We start from the raw sequence: 18,936 nt of genomic DNA, 5'->3' as shown, positions 1-18,936 counted from the left end.
TGCTGACTATCCCTAATCATTCCTTGCCACTCCAAATGCATATATATCCTTTCTTTCAGAATCACTGTCAATAACTTATCCACCAGCAAACTCAGACTCACAGATCTACAGTTCCCAGACTTCGCCTTATATCCTTTCTTAAACAAAGACACAACATTAGCCACTCTCCAGTCATCCAGCATCCGTAGTTATAGATGATACAAATATTTCTGCAAAAGCCCTGTAATTTTCTCCCTAACTTCCCATAATGTCCTGGGATACTCTAAGTTAGGTCCCAGAGATTTATCCGCCTTTATATTTTCTAAGATCTCCAGCACTTCCTCTTCAGTAACGTGAACAGTTTTCGAAAGATCAATATTTATTTCTCTGAGTTTTCTAGCCTCCATTTAATTCTCCACAGTAAAAACTGACACAAAATTTAATATCCCTCCCATCTCCTGAGGCTCAACATAAAGATGACCTTCTTTGATCTTTCATACTCTCTCTCTAGTTGCTCTCTTGCTCTTAATGAACTAATAGAATTTCTTTGGATTATCCATAACCTTATCTGCCAAGGCCATCTCATATCCCCTTTTGCCTTCCTGATCTCCCGCTTAAGAATACCCCTACACTCTTTATACTGTTCATTTGAACCCAGTTGTCTATATCTAATATATGATTCTTTTTTATTCTTGACGAGAACCTTAATATCTTTATTCATTGTTCTCAGCCTTACCTTTCACTCAAACAGGATACTAATGACTCTGAACTCATTATCACACTTTTGAATGCCTCCCATTGAGAGATGTGTCTTTACCTGTGAACAGTTACTCCAATCAACTTTTGAACATTCTTGTCTCATACCATTAAAATTTGCCTTACTCCAATAAAAAAAACTTTAACTTTTATGGAAGGCTTATCCTTTTCCATAACTATTTTAAAACTACTAGAATTATGATCACTCGATCTAAAGTGTTCTCCTACTATCACTTCATTCACTTGCCTACGTTATTACCCTAGAAAAGGTCAACTTTTGCTCCTTCTCTAGTAGGAATATTTACATATTGATAAAGAAGAATTGTTGAACACATTTAACAAATTCTTCACCATCCAAATCTTTAACATTATGGTAGTACCATTCAAGGTTTAGAAAATTAAAATCACTTACTATTACAATCTTAACATTCTTACATATATCTGCGTACATGGTGTGTGTGTGTGTGCGCGCGCGCTCTCCAGGTGACAGGGTGGTGCGCAGCTTGTGATGAGCATTTCTGAGTATCTTTTGACCTGTAATATTTCTGCCTGAAATTTAAAGTGGCATAATTCATTGTGCTAATTTTGTCTCCATTATCAGTAGGCAATTTTAGAAATTCAAACCCATGGAAGAAATGAGTCCTCATCACGTATAATCTTAGAAGAAAGGAGACATTTGTAGCATTTACTCTTAAAGAGAATTCCTTCAAATAACCTGTTCCTGGTTGATGAAATGTGAGTTCAATTGCGTGTGTAATAGCTGTTGCAAAAAGCATCCTTTTGTTCCATGGAAACCAAAACAGTATGTTTCTCTAAGGAGAAATTTTTTTAAAGTCAGGTGAGGCCTGGGAGCTGTAGGGAGGATCAAAGTGGCTATACCTTTCCTGCAGCAAGGATTTCTCTGCAGATAGGAAGGCAACTTCATCTTTTAGTTGTCTGATCTGTCGCTCATAGTCATCCAGTACATCCACCTTTTGTTTATAAAATCTCACTTGGTCTCGAACTGCTCTTAACCTAGAGGATACAGGACACAGCTTATTCTAAAATGTAAAGAAAGCCACAGGAAAATTCATCGGATTTCATGGTAACATTTACATATAATAGGGTCAACTCACCCTGCTGAATGCTCTTGTGCATTCAATTATAGGCTTTCAGAGAATGGCAAAAAAAAATCAAGGTCTTAAAAGCAAAATACTGGAAATGATAGAAATGTAAAAGTGTACATTTTGCATTCGACATCTATAATCTTAGGCTCCTTCCTCAATACAGGTATTTTCTCACAGCAGGAAGCTACTAAGAGCAGGTTGTTCCCAGTGCATTTCTTTTGAATAGTTAGGTTACCCCTTTGGAGAGTTGAGGTATCTCAGCAGATGGTCCCAGGATGCTTTGAGAGTGGGGGTAGTTTGGCCATGTGCTCTTTGGGGCTGTTAACTGTGAAGAAGATTTTATGTAAATGGTGCATAAACCCCTTGGAATTGTGCAACATGTCAAGATCTGTCAACAAGTATCAAGAAATATCAAAACATGGTAGTCACCACTAACCAGAAACTGAACTGGACGAGCCACAAGTACTGTAGCTACAAGAGTAGATCAGTGGCTGAGTAACTCACCTCCTGACTCCACAAAGCCTGTCAGCTGAGTTTAAAAGCTCTTAGCAACATTAACAATTAAATGCTGATGACAAGTTAAGCAAGGTTTTAGTGTAGTGATTAATCATTGGCTCTTTCCTTGACAATTAAGCAACCATTACATCGACCAGAATTATGTAAAAGTTCATAAAATTAGTGTATTTTATCAAATGTTAAAGGGCTCTTATATATTCAACAGTATTGAGAATCTGACTGCAATATAACATTTGGACACTGAGCTTTCATCTATCTATTGTTTAAAGCGCAAAGATCTACTGAGCCTTTGAAAAATCCTTCATATGTCCCCAGTGGCAAAATCCATAGGCCCTATAATAATATTGTAATGACTTTCACACAAATAAAACTGTCATAATAAACAAATATTCTTTCAAACTCCCTCTGAAGAAATACTTACTCCTATTAGGTAGAGTCAGGTGGCTATTTGCTCATCTGTTTCAAAGTTGTCAATATATTCAGCTCAAGGGACTAATCTGACACAGCTGTGGGATGAAGTTCCATTATGGAATGTTTGGCTGAGTTCCAAAACCAACTAATGGATTTAGCTCTGTAGGGGTGATTTTACATAACTACAAAAGGAAACCCTAAGTTTAATGGTGAGTTTTAAAAGCTGGGGAGAAAATTATGTTCTTTTTGAAGTGGTTTCTAAAAATGCCTGTTTGTTTATTTTGATAGTTTTCTGCATATTTAAGATGATTAAGCCTTTTACTGCTCCAAGGGGCGTTTTGAATAAATGTTTGGTTTTTTTTGTCAGTTTTATAACAGTTCAAAGACTTCCAGTACTTTTACAGTTCTCTTGGGTTTTGGCCGTAGTGGTATTGCTTGAGTAAGTGGGGAGAGTGCCTGGAGGATAATGGAGGATGAGGTGTAAGGGCTAGGGTGCCTCACGTTTAGGAACAGAACTGGGCTGATATTTCCAGTAAACAATGACAGACCTGTTAGATGTTGCCTGGCTTGGTGAGTAATTCCATCGTGTCCTGATTTTATTTCTGATGTCCAGCATCTGCAACATTTGGCTTTTGTTAAAGCATTGGTTTCGAAAGGCTCTCTAGCCTAGAGGAAAGAATTCTAGACCTGGTGACATGTCAATTTCAACAATAAGACAGTGAACTGCTACTGGATCACAGAGCCAGCTACGAAGAGTCAATTGCAATTTTCCATCATCAGATATGTCGTCCTAAAGCAAACTCAAATATACAAAGAACCTACTTATTTTCACCAGCAAGGAGGATACTAGGAGGTGGGTAACTAACCAGCACAGTTGTGAGCGCTCATTAGTTGAGCAACAAAAATCAAGAGCTCCTCTCAAGTGCTAAGGTGAGCAGCACAATTCATAACATTCAAGTTCACTGTCACCATCACCTTGATCATAACGTGCCAGATTCTGCTGAACAGTGGACACATGGACATTTAGTAGCAGCCATTTTCTTTGCTGTAACCCAATCATAGCAAGCACCAGCCCTTTGATATGGGAGCACACTGATTTTTGTTTTTCATCATCGCGGTAAAGCCTTTCAATAGCTGTCATCCGTGTGGACACGTTGGCTCAGTGGTTAGCACTGCTGTCTCACAGTGCCAGGGACCTGGGTTTGCTTCCGGGTGTGGATTTGCATGTTCCCCTCGTGTCTGCGTGAGTTTCTGCCGGGTGCTCTGATTTCCTCTCATAGTCCAAAGATGTGCAGGTTAGGTGGGTTGGCCATGCTAAATTGCCCCGTAGTATCCAGGGATGTGCAGGCAGGATGGATTAGCCATAGGAAATGTGGGGTTACAGGGATAGTTTGAATGGGTGGGTCTGGGTGGTGGATCAGTGCAGACTCCATGAGTTGAATGGCCTCTATCTGCACAGTAGAGATTCCATGATGCTATCCAAATCTCAGGGTTTGTTCATCAACTATAGAATAGACTCTACTTCCATATCAATTGCCATGTGATGGCCATTTTTATGTACAAAACATAAAGTCTAATGTCATACAGGAAATCTATCCACCACAGCAGCTTGATCAAGGGTGAGTAAGATACTTTGACAAAGAGATGTGTTTTATGGTCAGGGTAGAGCAAAGTCCTCCCTCCCTGTAACCATTTCCCTATTTGCCATAAATTAACCTTTTGTTCTTGAGCTAAAATTTCTGTTCCACAACAAGAGTTCTGAACCAAAAACAAGAACAATTCATAGAGACCTAGGGGTTCAGGTAATAATTCTTTGAAATTTGCATCACATATAGATAGGGTGGTTAAGAAGGCATTTAGCACACTTGCCTTCATTGTTCAGACCTTTGAGTATAGGAGTTGGGAAGTCAGGTTGAGGTTGTACAGGATATTGGTCAGGCCTCTTCTGGAGTACTGTGTCCACTTCTGGTCTCCCTGTTACAGGAAGGATATTATTAAGCTGGAGAGGTTTCAGATGAGATTTACCAGAATGTTGCCAGGAATGGAGAGTTTGTGTTATAAGGAGAAGCTGAATTTTTTTTTCACTGGAGTGTAGGAGGCTGAGAGGTAACCTTATAGAGATTTGTAAAATAATGAGGAGTATAGTTAAGGTGAATAGCAGGTGTCTTTTCCCTACAGTGGGAGATTTCAATACTGGGGGGCATATTTTTAAGGTGAGAGGAGAAAGATTTAAAAAAGAATGAGGGGCAACTTTTTTTACACAGGAAGTGTATCGTGTGTGGAATGAACTTATAGAGGAAGTAGTGGATGCGATTGCATTTACAATGTTTCAAAGACATTTAGATAAGTACATGGATAAGAAATGATTGGAGGGATATGGGCCAAGCGCAGGCAGGTGGGGCTAGTTTAGTTTTGGGATTATGGTCAGGATGGACTGGTTGGACCAAAGGGTCTGTTTCTGTCCTGTGTGACACTATGACTCTATACACATGCCTTATCTTCCACAAGTTTAACCTGTCGTGTGGTTGGGGGGTGGGGTTGTTGCAACAATCGAAGAAAAAGAACAAAAAAGGTCTTCATTCCGTCTCAGCTTCGTTCCTAAGAGGACTGTATCAACCTGAAGTTGGTGTCCATCAGGATCTGAAGTACCAATATGAAGCTATAGTTGACCCCTCTATATTTCAACATAACATGCATTTGGAGTAAGAAGATAACCAAGATTATTTTAAGGATTTCAAGCTTACTCAGCCCTCAGTTGGATTATTTCATCCTCTGTTGCTAGGAATGTTGCAGCAGATTTGTTCTGAGTATCATCCAGCTCCATATGAACTTCTGCTAACCTACAACAGAGACCAACAATGATTCAGTGTAGCAACTTAAAGGATCAAAATGTCAATAGGACTGGTTAGTAACTTCTGAACTGACCTCCATATGGTTGATTTCTAGCACAAATTCACGAATCTTCCTTAACTAGATTTTTCAGAATTTTTGGGGACAGAGGTTACTAGTTTGAATTCTACCCCCTTGTAATTACAGGATTTAGTAGCCGAGTTGGCGATATCACTGGACTAGTAATCTAGAGGTACAGGCGAATGATCAGGGGGCATGGGTTCAAATCCCATTTTAACAGCTGGCAGAATTTAACTTCAATGAATAATATGGAATTGAAAGTTAGTCTCAATAATGTTGATCATGAAAATTCTCATTGATTATTGTTTAAAAACACAACCCAGAAAATCTGCCATCCTTGTGTGGTTTGGCCTACATGTAAATCCAGATCCACAGCACAGCACTTAACTGCCCTCTTAAATGGTCTAATAAGCCAATCAGATCAAGCAAAAAAAACTGACCTTGCAAATGATACCTATATCCCATAAAAGAATAGAGAAAGGAGAGAAGGAAGTGCACTATAAGTGCACCTATATTAGGTGGATTGCAGTGGTTTAAGATGATTCATGCCCCACCTTCTCAAAGGCAATTAGGAACTGGAAACAAATAGAAGTCTAGTCAGCAATCCCATAGAAGAACAAAAAAGTGCAAGGATTGTAACATTTACATTATCTCTACATCTCAAAATAAGAGTAAAACAAGAAATCTTTCTCCAATAAGGCAAGATATTCATAGAGCCTCTCAGACATATTTTTGAACTTTTACTATACAAGGAATAATTTCACCAATTCTTTATCAAATTTGCAAGTGGCAAGTTATGTGTAGCCATATAAGTGAGAATGTGCTCGTGTTGTTTCACTCCCTGTAGCTCTGGCAACTTTGCCAAAAGAACAAGACCCAAAAACTGAATGTCGAATTTCAAAAGAATAGGAGAAAGAGCACAGATCAGATTTTGCTGTCTAGTTAGCAACGAGGCTAATACTGCTGCTATCATGTATGTAAGAAAGATTATTAACTTCAGGAAATGAGCTGATGTGCAATTAAAACAGATACCAAAAACCTGCTACCCAAGTCATGTTGTTTCACCAGAAATTTTGTATAAATAGCATTTTACCCTTGGCCTCCCAAATTTTGTATTTTGGGGGATGGTTTCACTGTATTTGCCTATTACATTTGTCATTGAAAGTTTAAAGTTTGTCATTCTAAGTGTAAGTTTCATTGTCTGCCAATTAACTTCTCTTGTATTGAAAATCAATTGCTACTGAATGCTTCATTCCTTCATATTTTGATCTTAAGGAGATTTTTAAAATGTCATTGCTTAAATGTAACGTTTTTCGTTCTGTCTGTTAGTCCAATCTTCCTTTTTCTCCCTTTCTCTATTGATTTGACACTGAATGTATCCCCATTCCCCCACTTTTAAATCCACTCTCCTTCCTCCAAATATTTCCCAATATCTCTAAATCTAACTGGTCAAGGGAATACTTTGTTGATTTCCCTGTTTTCTTCACTCCATTATCGGTTCACACTTTCAGCAAATGGGTGGGCAAAAAACATACTGAAAGGTACAGAGCAAATTCAACTAATGGCAGATGCATGGTCTCCCCAGTTACAAATTAAATAATATTTGTTATGGATGTCAAACTTGATTGTTTAGATCATAGCTGGAATTATAAACTGAGCATGATAAGATGTTATCGTTTTCACATTATATAACAAAAGTGATAAATAAGGGAAATGTCCAATGTGTCTAGATTTGATGAATGGGAAGATGCCGAGGACAGCAAGTACATATCATAATATTTTTGGAGTTCATTTATATGGTAAAATCACTTTATAATTGCAATTTATTACTTAAATCAAGCAGTATTATATAAAAGTGCTACATCATCTATCAAGAGGTTTTCAAGAGGTTTTGAAAAGGTTCTTGGCAAAGCTGGTATTCAAAGTTAAAATTATAGCAACATCCTGTTATGGAAATCTCACTTAACAGGACATTGCCTGCAAATTGAGGTATTTATCCAATAGGATTGCTTCAAAAATTCTGTTCAAACACCACCTTGTTTTCCAAGGATGTATATACATTTCCACAGATTCTATACTAGATTTTGCATGCAATTGTTAGCGCACATAAAATAAAAGGGTAAAAGCCCCAAAAGAAAGGAATAGAACACAGTAATTGATTTTGGAGGGAACATATTGGTGATGAATACCAGCAGCACTTGGTTTGCATCTCCACATCAGAAGGTATGGGTTTAGCCCTCCTTGACTTAAGTAGAGACACTTTCATACAGCAGGAAGGGCATTGAAGCTTTTTCAAAATTGTTGGAGCTTCTGTCATCTGGGTAGACATCAAACTGATGTCTCCTTTTTCCATAGGTTGGTGGATTTTTAAGATTCCAGAAGTTGGGAAGTTCATCAAGCGGCAAATCCTAAACCAAACTGATTAAATGGTCATTTTCTTCATTGTAATTTGCGCAAATTTCTTGCATGAAAAATGCACATTTAGCTACATATTTCAAGTAATTCATGATGTGTGAAAAGCTTTGGGATAATTGAGGAAAATGTTATGGAACCATATTAATGCACACTTTTTAATTCTAAAGGATGGAGGAATGGTGGTGACTTGGGGTAATGTAGCTCATGGTCTTGTCTAGAGAAGTGGTGGAGATTTTGGATTTTGACAGTGAACTGTAAGATTCCACAGCCCCGCTTAGTTATCAGAGTTTCAATCCATACTGAAATGCATCTTGTTTTCAGTTACAACAGATGTGATCTAACATATTTTCTGATTTCTGTGATGCACATATAAAAAGTACAATTTGATTACATTCGCTTCAGAGGGGATGCATCTGCAATGGATTTAAAGAAAGCTTTTAAAAAATTTGACCAAAATATAAAAACATAGCAATTTTCACTTTTCATTATCAACCATAATAGTGCATCCAAACACATGTTTTTGTTCAACTGCGTCTACTTTGCTAATATAACTTTGCTATGTCTGTTATGTACACACTGGGGTAGATTTTGGTTGGGCACAATTTCGTCAATGGCAGCCTACTTCACATTTCATGTTTTAGTAAATTAGCAACCTAGTTTAAACTATTACACAAAGACTATTATACTATCTTAAAAAAATTCAGCAGTTTTTTTTTCCCTTTTTAAATCCCTCTCACTGAGTATCATCAATCCTACAGGCAGTCAGTACTTATCGGGGGTGCAGTTCTACCACTCTCATACCTCATTTGAATTCTCCATATTCAGATGTGAACCAAAATGGACATTCATTGGAGGGAAGGGATTATTAGAGAGAGCCAAGCTTAATCCTAAGGGCAGAATTTAATGTTCCCTGGAGGGGGTGTGGAAGGTTGGAGCATATGATCTGATGAGAGAGTGCATTGTGGTGATCCTGCCTCCAACTAATCAAGTCCAGGACTCATGGACAGCCTTCCTGCCTGGAAGCCAACTAAGGCAATTAATGTGCACTTAAGGTCATGTCCTGACTGCTGATATTCACTAAAAAGCAACCCCTCCCTCATTCACCTTTGGCCTATGGTACCTCTTTGTTCCTGGGTTTCTGGTGTATGGAAGCTACCACCAGCCCCAGGTCTCTGAAAGGGCCCGTACTGGCCACTGGACACCAGCAGGCCATCCCCAAGAAGTAATCTAAGACCTGTCAGTTCTCCAGCCGATGGACAAGACCCCATCATGAGCCCTGATCGATGACCAACAAGCACTAGACTTATAAACATTCACCTTACCAACTATTACGTTTTTGCCTTATAAAATTCAATAAATCTTGTTAAAAATTATCTCAGCAATATCAAAAAGTAAACGCAGAAGAATCTTTAATTATCAACTCTATATCAGGGAGATTCCTGACTTTCAGCTTAACTTTCTTACTCCTGTTTGATAGTCCCAAGTTGGCGACGTGTTGTATTTAATTCAGTCTCCAATTCTATCATTTCTTTTTCATGGACTGTTGCTTGTTCCCTCAGTTTCTGATCCTTTTCAGCAGATTCCTGGAAAGTGAACCACAGTTATGCAAAAAAATTGTGATCAAACATCTAAAGGAATTGGGAAACAAAATAAGAAATTGAAGTATAAAAAAGGTAGATTGAATGTTTATCCTAACTGACAAATTTTAAACAAGCTGCCCTGACACCCAGCAGCCACCGTGACTACCTCTAAAACTTGTTTGGAGTTGGTGCAAATGCAGTTCACCTCGTCCAGCCCCTAAGATCCCTACCCCACCCCCACCCTGCCCCCAACAACAGGCACAAAAATCTCATCCTTGTGGGCACTCTTTACCAAAGTAGTCCAGCCAGGCCAGGAATAATCCCATGACTCCTATTAACCCGCTTTCCCCACCCCCAACCTTGGGGATGAACATTGACCCAAAATAGAAAACTGTAGAAAAAAGGAAAGATAGACAATTAAAATTTGCTTGTTTCCATTAATTTCACTTAGTAATAATAGCCTTTCAGAGCAGATTAGTTCAAACTTGGATTATGCTCAGTCCCAGCAAAGTAACTCCACCATTTTAAAATTCTCATCTCAATTTCAGATCATTTCAGTCACTTAGTCCCTCTTTTCTCTAATTTTGACCAGCCTAACAACCCTTCAAGATCTCTGTCATCTCCAATTCTGGCCTCATGTACATGTCTGATTTTAATTGCTCTACCAAGGGTCTGAGCTGTGGACTTCTCTCCCTAAACCTCTCTAGCTGCTCATGTTGTTTAAGTTGCTCACTGATCAATTTTTTGGTAGTCTGACCTAATATCATCTTATGTGGCTTGGCATTAAAGTTTGCTTTCTAATATTCTTGTGCAGCTCCTTGGGACATTTTTCTACATTACTTTATATATAAGCAAGTTGCTGACCAATCTCATTCATACCATCACCAATAATACAAGATGACTGTTCAGTAGGTGACTCACTTTTCATTTTCACTTGCATAAATACATAGCTGACATAACCGTACCAAGATTATTCTCAATGAACAGCATCTGCGGCCCTTCATGCCAAGCTATGGCACTGTAAGCCCACACACCCAGTGAACAATGAATTTACTGTACAATGTGTTTTTAAAAAAAAGCTTTAAAACTTTGCCACAATAACTTTACATTTTCTTGGGGAAAAAAAACTCATTTTCACTATAACCTAATAAAAAGGGTCAATAATCCTGATCCTTTAAACTATCAATAGCTAAAACTGCAAGCACTCAAATATCTGAACTTCGTACAGAGAATGATTGTGAAGTTGACAGCTGAGACCAAAGAACCAGAGCAGGGGCTCAGGCGTGTCAATAGTCTAATGGATCTCGGGGTTGTCAGTCAAAATTCATAATGTGGTTTCAGCTGAGAGCCCAGAAATCTAATAGTGTGCAATATCACTGAAACCCAGGGAAAACATTGCAATTGAAGTTGTTGAGTCTTGGTGCTCATGTCTTGGTGCAGGGGTGGGAGGTGGGGTGAGTGCTAGTTGGTGTGTGCGGGACTTTCTGTATTCATTATAGCTGTTTTCAATGCAGTCCCACAACAGTGAGGTGAAACTTTTAAACAAGGTGCCCTGGCACCCAGCAGCCACTGTGACTATCACTAAATTTTGTTTGGCGGTGGTCCAAATGCAGCTCACCACATCCAGCCCCTTACATCCCCACCCCCACCTCCAACAACAGCCGTGAAAATCTCATCATTGTGGGCACTTGCTCCCAAGGTGGTCAGTCCACACCAGGTATAATCCCATGACTCCTATTAAGCACCACCCTCCACCCAACCACGCCTTGGCCCAAAATAGCAAACTGTAGAAAAACTATCTCAACAAGGCAAAAAGGAAAGGTAGAGCTCTATGAGGCCCATGAGTGGAGCTGAAAACAGATACAAGCTGCCAAAAAGTAGACACATAACGTAGTGAAAGTTTATGAATCAACACATGATATAATGGGTAATGTATTGGAAAATTTTGCATTTTTTTAAGATTGATTGATAAATATTGTGATCAAAAATCCACATAAGGGAATATTTTGACATGAGTGCTGGAATGTATCTAACCAGAATCTCTATCACCGACTCTCCTTAAGTAGTAAGGTTAATATTAGATTCTTTTGATTAAAGAGAATTTCAGGCACCTACCCACCAAGAAGGTCATGTGCTGCAATGAATGCATACCTACGTAGTAAGATGGGGGAGTGGATGGAAGAACACGATGTTGGAATGTCCAATTCAATATTGCCTTCAACAATTCCCTTTTTAAAAACTTTAGTGCAGAGAACAAAGGACATAGGAATTTCTTTTATTCTTTATGAGATGCAGATATCACTGAAAAGGTCAGCATTTCTTCCATCAATAATTGCCCCTTTCTGAACTGCTAGTCCTTCTGGTGTATACAGTGAGGAAGAATTTATTCCAGTGGTAGGCTATTTTCACACATCAACATTTCAGAATATAACCAAGTTATTGCTAGAGTGTTGAGAAAAAACAACTTCTTTGGTGCATGGGTTGGACTTAAAGTGTAGCAGAAACAATAAATTTAAAAGCTTTTAATTATAAAGATAGACACAGCAAGTACTTTTTGATTTCGTGCTCCAGCTAGGGAGCCTTAGACCTGGTGGGATGAGCAACTTTCATGCTGTAAAATGAGTCTTTGAAAGAGATATGTACATGGAACATCTACCCTTCAATTTCTACGTAGCTTTGTGATTTGTAAACTCCCAATTATTTATCCAACTCATGAAATCTATCATGAAATTCACTTCCGCTCATCTCTGGTTACGTTGTCAATTACCTCAATCAGTTTCCTCTGGTTACTTAGATTTGTGCCATTGGAAACAGTTTTACCTTAACTAATCCTTCATAATTTTGAATACTTCTATTAAATTTCCCCTTAACTTTCTCTTCACCAAAGAGAGAAATCCCAGCATTTCCAATGTCTCCACATAACTGATTTCCTTTATCACTGATACCATTTTGTAAATTTCCCCTTGACTCATTCTAAAGCCATGGCATCTTTCCTAAGGCCTACCCAGAACAGATGATTAATGAGCACTCATCAATTCTCAGTAGAATTCAAACTTTTCTACAGCCTTTATAGAATAAGTAGTGATATGTGGCAAATATTTGAAATTTGGATCTATGCATCACATCATTTCCCAATAATCAAAAAAGTGATAAATTGTGCAGAGTGCGATCAGAAATTTCCACAGGCCAGAGGCAATGCTCACCAGGGAAAGCTATAAATGTAACTTACTTTATTTCAAGACTTAGAATGCCTACAATGTGGAAGCAAGCCACTCGGCCCATTAAGTCCATACTGACCCTTGGAACAGCATCTCACCCAGACCCACCCCATCACTGTAACCCTGCATTTCCCATGGCTAATCCACCTAACTTGCACATCTTTGGACTGCAGGAGGAAACCACAGCACCTGAAGGAAACTTTTGCAGACACAGGGAGAATGTGCAAACTCCACATACACAGTCACCTGAGGCTGGAATCAAACCTGGGTCCCTAGTGCTGTGAGGCAGCAGTGCTAACCACTGAGCCACCATGCCAGCCATGCTTGCTTAAAAATTTAATTTGTTGTACCAATTTAAATGCTGTGGTTGTTTCTTGTGCAGTGTTACTGCTGTCATAATGATGGTGAAGTTAATAATGTCCACTGTTCTTGATGCCAGAATAGTGGTTAAACTTGAACATCCAATTTTGCACCACTCTGTCATTAGCTTTGCCAGTCTTGCTTCAATTGAATAGGAGCTTGGTTGGGCAGCTCCTGTAAAATTTGGCCACAAGGCCAAATTAGCCAATAAAAATGAAAATACATGGAAATATACAAGTTAGTGCATATTAGTGAAAGTCAGAATTCACTGTTGAAACCTTAAGGAAAAAAGCAAATTTTTTTTGCTGTCGAGAATCAGATCTTTTCATTGACCTAAACTTCTGGTCGTTGCCCACGCTAGTCAAGGGCTGGGAAAATTCCAGCCAATGGCCTTCTCATGTTCCAATGTGCCTCATGGCATTTTGCTGTCCACCTCACTTTCTGAATTAGATATTGAAAGGCATAAAGTTACTGTACTTGTGCAGAATTTGGTAATAAACCAAAGTGCTGTAGTAGGTAACTAGAGCAAGTAATAAGTGCAAGAAACCTTTTAACAACGTGACTACTATTATATATGGCCAAACAACCTCATTGCTAAAAATGAACTATTAAATGTTCATTCAGATTTTTAATTTTAAAAGGTTCTCAAAAGAAAATTTATATAAAGCTGCTTTTATTTGTTCTTAATCATCTGTCAAATTATTCTTAACCTCTCTATTTCTTTTCGTCTATTCACTCTCACCTTGAATTCATCCATTTAATTTTCTTTCCTTCTCAGTCCTTTCGCTATTTATTTCTCAGTCCTCAAATCAGATTGGCTAGGAAATAGCCTCACTATTGCTGTTCACACAGGTACTGTCTCCCTGCCTGCACCACCATCAATTCACACACCAATGTGGTGGACAAAAAGGTTTCAGGCTGAAAGATGTAGGAATTGAATCCCAATAACAAGAAACTTCAGATGTATGCTACAGCACATTTTCACCTGTCAGTCAAAGATAGAGAGTTAAGGTCCAGGCCACATGATCAAAGATTTTCAGTTGCAAGAGCAAGACTCAGTTAGATTGTATATTTGTTGATATACCTTCATGAGAGTAAGGCTGGTGTCAGACGTCACTCCCGACGTAAGGACAGTAAAGCTGGACCCAAGCCAGGGGAGGAAGCGAGATTTGATAGTATCAACACCAGAATAAACACCACCTTTAAAAACAGAGGAAGAAAAATAAAATAAATAAGACAAAAGCACGTGTTTAAATACCTATATATTGTCAATCTTTGATGTGTTTAGTGAAATTGCAGTGTTTACAATTTGATTTGAAATGTCCTTTGTTGTCTGAAATCAAGATAGAAAGTGCTGGAGAACCTCAGCAGGTCTGGCAGCATCTGTAAAAAGGCTCTAGAGCCCTGTTACATTGGAATTTTTTTGGTTCAGACTTCCAGCACCCACAGTTCTTCATTTTTATCTTCAATTGTAAAAACAGAAAAGAAAATTATATATGAAGTTTCTTTGTTTTTGATTGAGAGCTCCTACCCTGGAAGCAGAGCAGCCCCGTTAAACTCAGTGGATATGGCTTTTTTGTGGCTGAATAATTGAGAAATGTTTTCTTCATTTCTCCATGAATAACCATGGACAAGCAAAAAAAAGGGGGCAAAGACTGAAAACTACCGAAACTCAGCTTGAACATTAGAAAGCACCATTTAATGTCCTGGAACTCCTTGCCTTAGAGCACTGCAGTGTATCGACACTCCAATAACTACAGCAGTAAAAGGAGGAGGCCCACAGTGACCCTCTGGGACAACAGCAATGGGCGGTAAGCACTGGTCTAATCACTGATGTGACAGGAACAAATAATATAAACTCCATGGTTCCTGATGAAACATTAGGAGATGTACATTATTTTAGTTGTCCAAACAATTGTCTCAAATGGTCAAAATCTAATAACACCAAAAAGACATTTTCGTCCGTTGGGAAATTCTGAAAGGTCGCACATCATTGATAACATACCCCAAATATTTACTCCCATGGAAGTTGATGTTACAGCTGGAATTCCACTGGGCTTAAAATCATCATTAATCATTTCCTTGAGAATTCTAGTGAGAGACTGAAAATTCTCCAGCACTATGGCCATTTATCAAATGCTAAGCTTCCAATATAACAGGTATGAAGTTCACTCCTTGTTGAAAAGCAGAAATGCATTACCCACTCGGTTACTACATTGACAGCAAGCAGGCAGGACAACCATGGGGACCATTAGTATTTTGTAGCATAGTGGTAGTGTCCCTATCTCTGGGCCAAGGTGCCTAGGTTCAAATCCCATCTGCTCCACAGGTATATAATAACATCGCTGAACAGGTTGATTAGAAAATATCTATGGGGCATGGTACCCATTTCAGGTGCCTCCAACATTGATTTCCCTCAGGCAGCCAGCATCAGATACATTCAACGAAACCATGGCTTCAAATTGACCAACAGGCTGCACTGGACCTGACAACTATACGTCACCCTAATAGAACAGTTGCAAGACAGGAGGTTGTTGGGCCTATTCCACACATGCCAGCTCTCTAAAAGAACAATTCAGCTAGTCCCACTCCCCTGCCATTTCCCTTGTATCTCTACAAATGGTCTAACTTCGGTATTTATCCATTTTCTTCGTGAAAGCCCCATTGTATCTAACTCCACCCCTTTTCAGTACATTCCTGATCCAACCACACACTGCATTAAAACGTATTCCTCATGCTGCCTTTGGTTTTGCTAATTGCCTTAAAATCAGTGTATACTGGCTCTCAAGCCTTTTGCCTTGTCTATTCTTTCTAAAGTCCTGGTGATTTTGAATGCCTCAATTAAATCTCCTCTTGACATTCTATTCTTCAAAAAAGAGTAAAGGTCTGTTTTCTCCAATCTATCCTCATGACAGATGTTCATCATTACTGAAACTATTCTCAGGAATCTTTTCTGCACCCAATCTAATGCCTTCACATCACTCTTAAAGTGTGGTGTCCAGAACTGGACAAAATTACTGTTGAGGCTGAAGAAACAGTTTACAAGAGTTCATCATGACCTCCATGCTATTTGTACTTCAACTTTATTTATAAAGTTTAGGACCACATACATTTATTGATCACTTTGCCAATCTGCTCTGCTATGTGCAACGTGTGCCCAGAGACCTCCAGGCTTTTGTTCCTTCACCTATTTTAAAATGGTACCTTTTAAAATGTATAAACCCTCTCTTCATTCTTTCCACCAAAGTGAATCACTTCACATTATCACAGACCAAATTTTATCAGCCATATATCTACCTATTCCATCAGCTATGTCCACTTGAAGTTATTCACTGATGTCCTCAGAGTTTGCAACACTTCCAAATTCATTGTCATTCACAAACTTTGAAATTTTCTTGTACACCAATGTCCGAATCATTAATATATAGAACAAAAATGCCAATATAATCTCATAATGATTGTAGTGTAGATTTTCCTGGCAAGCCACAGATTAGCCATGATCTCATTGAATGGCAAAACAATGATGGGCTGAATAGCCTACTATCTTGTTCCTGCATTCCTTTGTTGTGCTGGAATGGTGGTGTGCAGTGAATGTAGGAAATTCAGGCAGGAAGTACACCCCTATAAGAAGAGCCTACCGGATCAAATTAATAGATAAAATATTCACCTCTTGACTCGCTGTACCTATCCCTGCCATCCTTGAAAGCATTAATTTCCAAACACATAGCAAACATGAATAAGTTATATGCACACCACTTTCACCTTTGACGTAACTTACAGCGAATACAGATCTACACTCCAATGAGCAACAAGCTGAGGACATTTGGATCTGAATGACTGGGCTAACCTTTTTGGGAGGATGGGAGGTCAGTCATGAAGGTTGGATAGCTATATGTGTGAGGCAGCCAAGTATGCCCCTGAATGAGCCAATTAAGGGCATTGTGTAAATGCCAACTGGAGTTTTCCCCCCACCTTTCCTACAAAACCGTGAGTTCTGGCTGATGAATGGACGTATCTTCCTGGTAACAGTTTGATGGGGGTTTGGGGAACAGTGCTTCATTTATCATTTTTATTCCTTCCCCCTGGCAGGGAGTGCAAGTTGACTACAGCAGATCCTCTCCACAACAACTTTGGCAACTGTGGCCTCAAATTATTTAAAGTTTTTAAAGCTTTTTCAGAGGGCACCTCCACCTCGAGCCTTCAACAATTTACATCGGCAGCTCCCACTGATGGGAAGGGAGCTTCCTATTGGCCTTCCAATGTCAGGATCCTAATTCCATTCCTAATTGATCAGGTCTCCCAGAAGCAGACATTTAATTGATCACATTATCATTAAATAAAAACTGGGTCCTGATTTCAGCCAATGTGGTGTTCTGATGGCGGGTCAGGAGAATAGACAAAATTTTCACCCCCAAATTCATCAGCTTTAATGATCCTGAAAATTTTGCAAAAAAAAAAGGACTTTCCTCTCCCAAATTCAATAACGCAGCCTTCTCCATGTTTTTGCCAGGCACTTAAAGCAAAACATAGGGGCTAGAAATAGAGAACGATGCAAACAAAAAGACAATGCACATTCAAACCTCTTCTTTCACAAAAGCCTGAAAATCTCAGAATCTACTGAAAGTATTCCTCAGCTAGCTTTAACAAAGTTTTTTTTTGATACATGTAAAAGTCTGGCATCTGAATTCGGTTTTCACCCACTGCCCTCAAAAATAAATCCTTCTACTGATGACCAAAATGGATTGGAAATTGGTGCCTACAATCTAAGTAACTAAAGTAAAAAGAACTGAAGTGAACTTTCTTCCAAAAACACAGAGCAGTGAAAGAGAAATGCAGAAATAAGACTTGATGTTTTAAAAGTGATACCTTCACTTGCTGTGAGACTGAGAATGGCGAATAATTCTCCTTGAACTTTTGAGGTCAGTTCAATAAGTTCACAGCAGCGATTCAAGTTCTGATCACATGAGTTAACCTGTGAATCAAAAGAAAAGGAAACAGAAATTGAAGAACCCTTCATGTTATCCAGCAATAGAAAAGGTTCACTACAAAGTCCCTACTTTTCAGATGTAATCTCTCAATACTTTGGCATTAATGTCAATTCCAGAAATCTAATTAATCCTGATTTCCGCACTCAACAGGCAAAACTGAATTCAGATATAATGGTCTTTATGTAGAAAATGTCACAAGGTAATTCAAAGAAACATAGTTGACAAATACATTTATATGTGCTAAAGGAGGTTTATGGAGTCACTAGACATTTGTTCAAGATATGTATTTTAAACATGGTCTAAAATGAGGGAGAGAGAAAGGTTAGGGGAATGAGTTTGTATTCAAGAGGCAACTAGATACAGCACATGGGGTGAATGGGATCAAAGGTTATAGGGAGAAAGCAGGATTAGGCTATTGAATTGAACAATCAGCCATGATTGTGAAGAAAGGCGGAGCAGGCTCGAAGGGCCACATGGCCTCCTGCTGCTCCTATCTTCTATGTTTCTTTGTTTTGGAGCTTAGGCTGTTGATGGCTGAAGACACTATCCAGTGATGAGGCAAACACAGAGGGCAGCATGCAAGAAGCAAAAGTTAGAGGAATATACATTCAGAGGATGATTGGGTTACATAGAAAGCAAGTGGCATAAGCATGAAGAGATGTGAACATAAGCGTGGGAACTTGATATTTGTGGCTTT

At 38.9% G+C, this 18,936-nt stretch overlaps 1 protein-coding gene across 1 annotated transcript in view; it reads right to left on the bottom strand.

The window, feature by feature from the left end:
* The window catches only part of spata18 (spermatogenesis associated 18), a 57,554-nt gene that overhangs the window by 27,257 nt on the left and 11,361 nt on the right, over positions 1-18,936 (bottom strand). The window contains exons 2-6 of the mRNA XM_048599343.1: positions 18,118-18,223; positions 14,336-14,451; positions 9,558-9,676; positions 5,513-5,608; positions 1,615-1,749 (exon numbers count right to left, since the gene is read on the bottom strand). Of these exons, the coding sequence (XP_048455300.1) occupies positions 1,615-1,749; positions 5,513-5,608; positions 9,558-9,676; positions 14,336-14,451; positions 18,118-18,223 (572 nt within the window). The remainder of the gene's footprint in view (positions 1-1,614; positions 1,750-5,512; positions 5,609-9,557; positions 9,677-14,335; positions 14,452-18,117; positions 18,224-18,936) is intronic.

Source organism: Rhincodon typus, chromosome 1 (genome assembly GCF_021869965.1).
Source record: "Rhincodon typus isolate 14 chromosome 1, sRhiTyp1.1, whole genome shotgun sequence".
Lineage (NCBI taxonomy): Eukaryota > Metazoa > Chordata > Chondrichthyes > Orectolobiformes > Rhincodontidae > Rhincodon > Rhincodon typus.
This window is presented reverse-complemented; position numbering and strand designations above follow the sequence as displayed.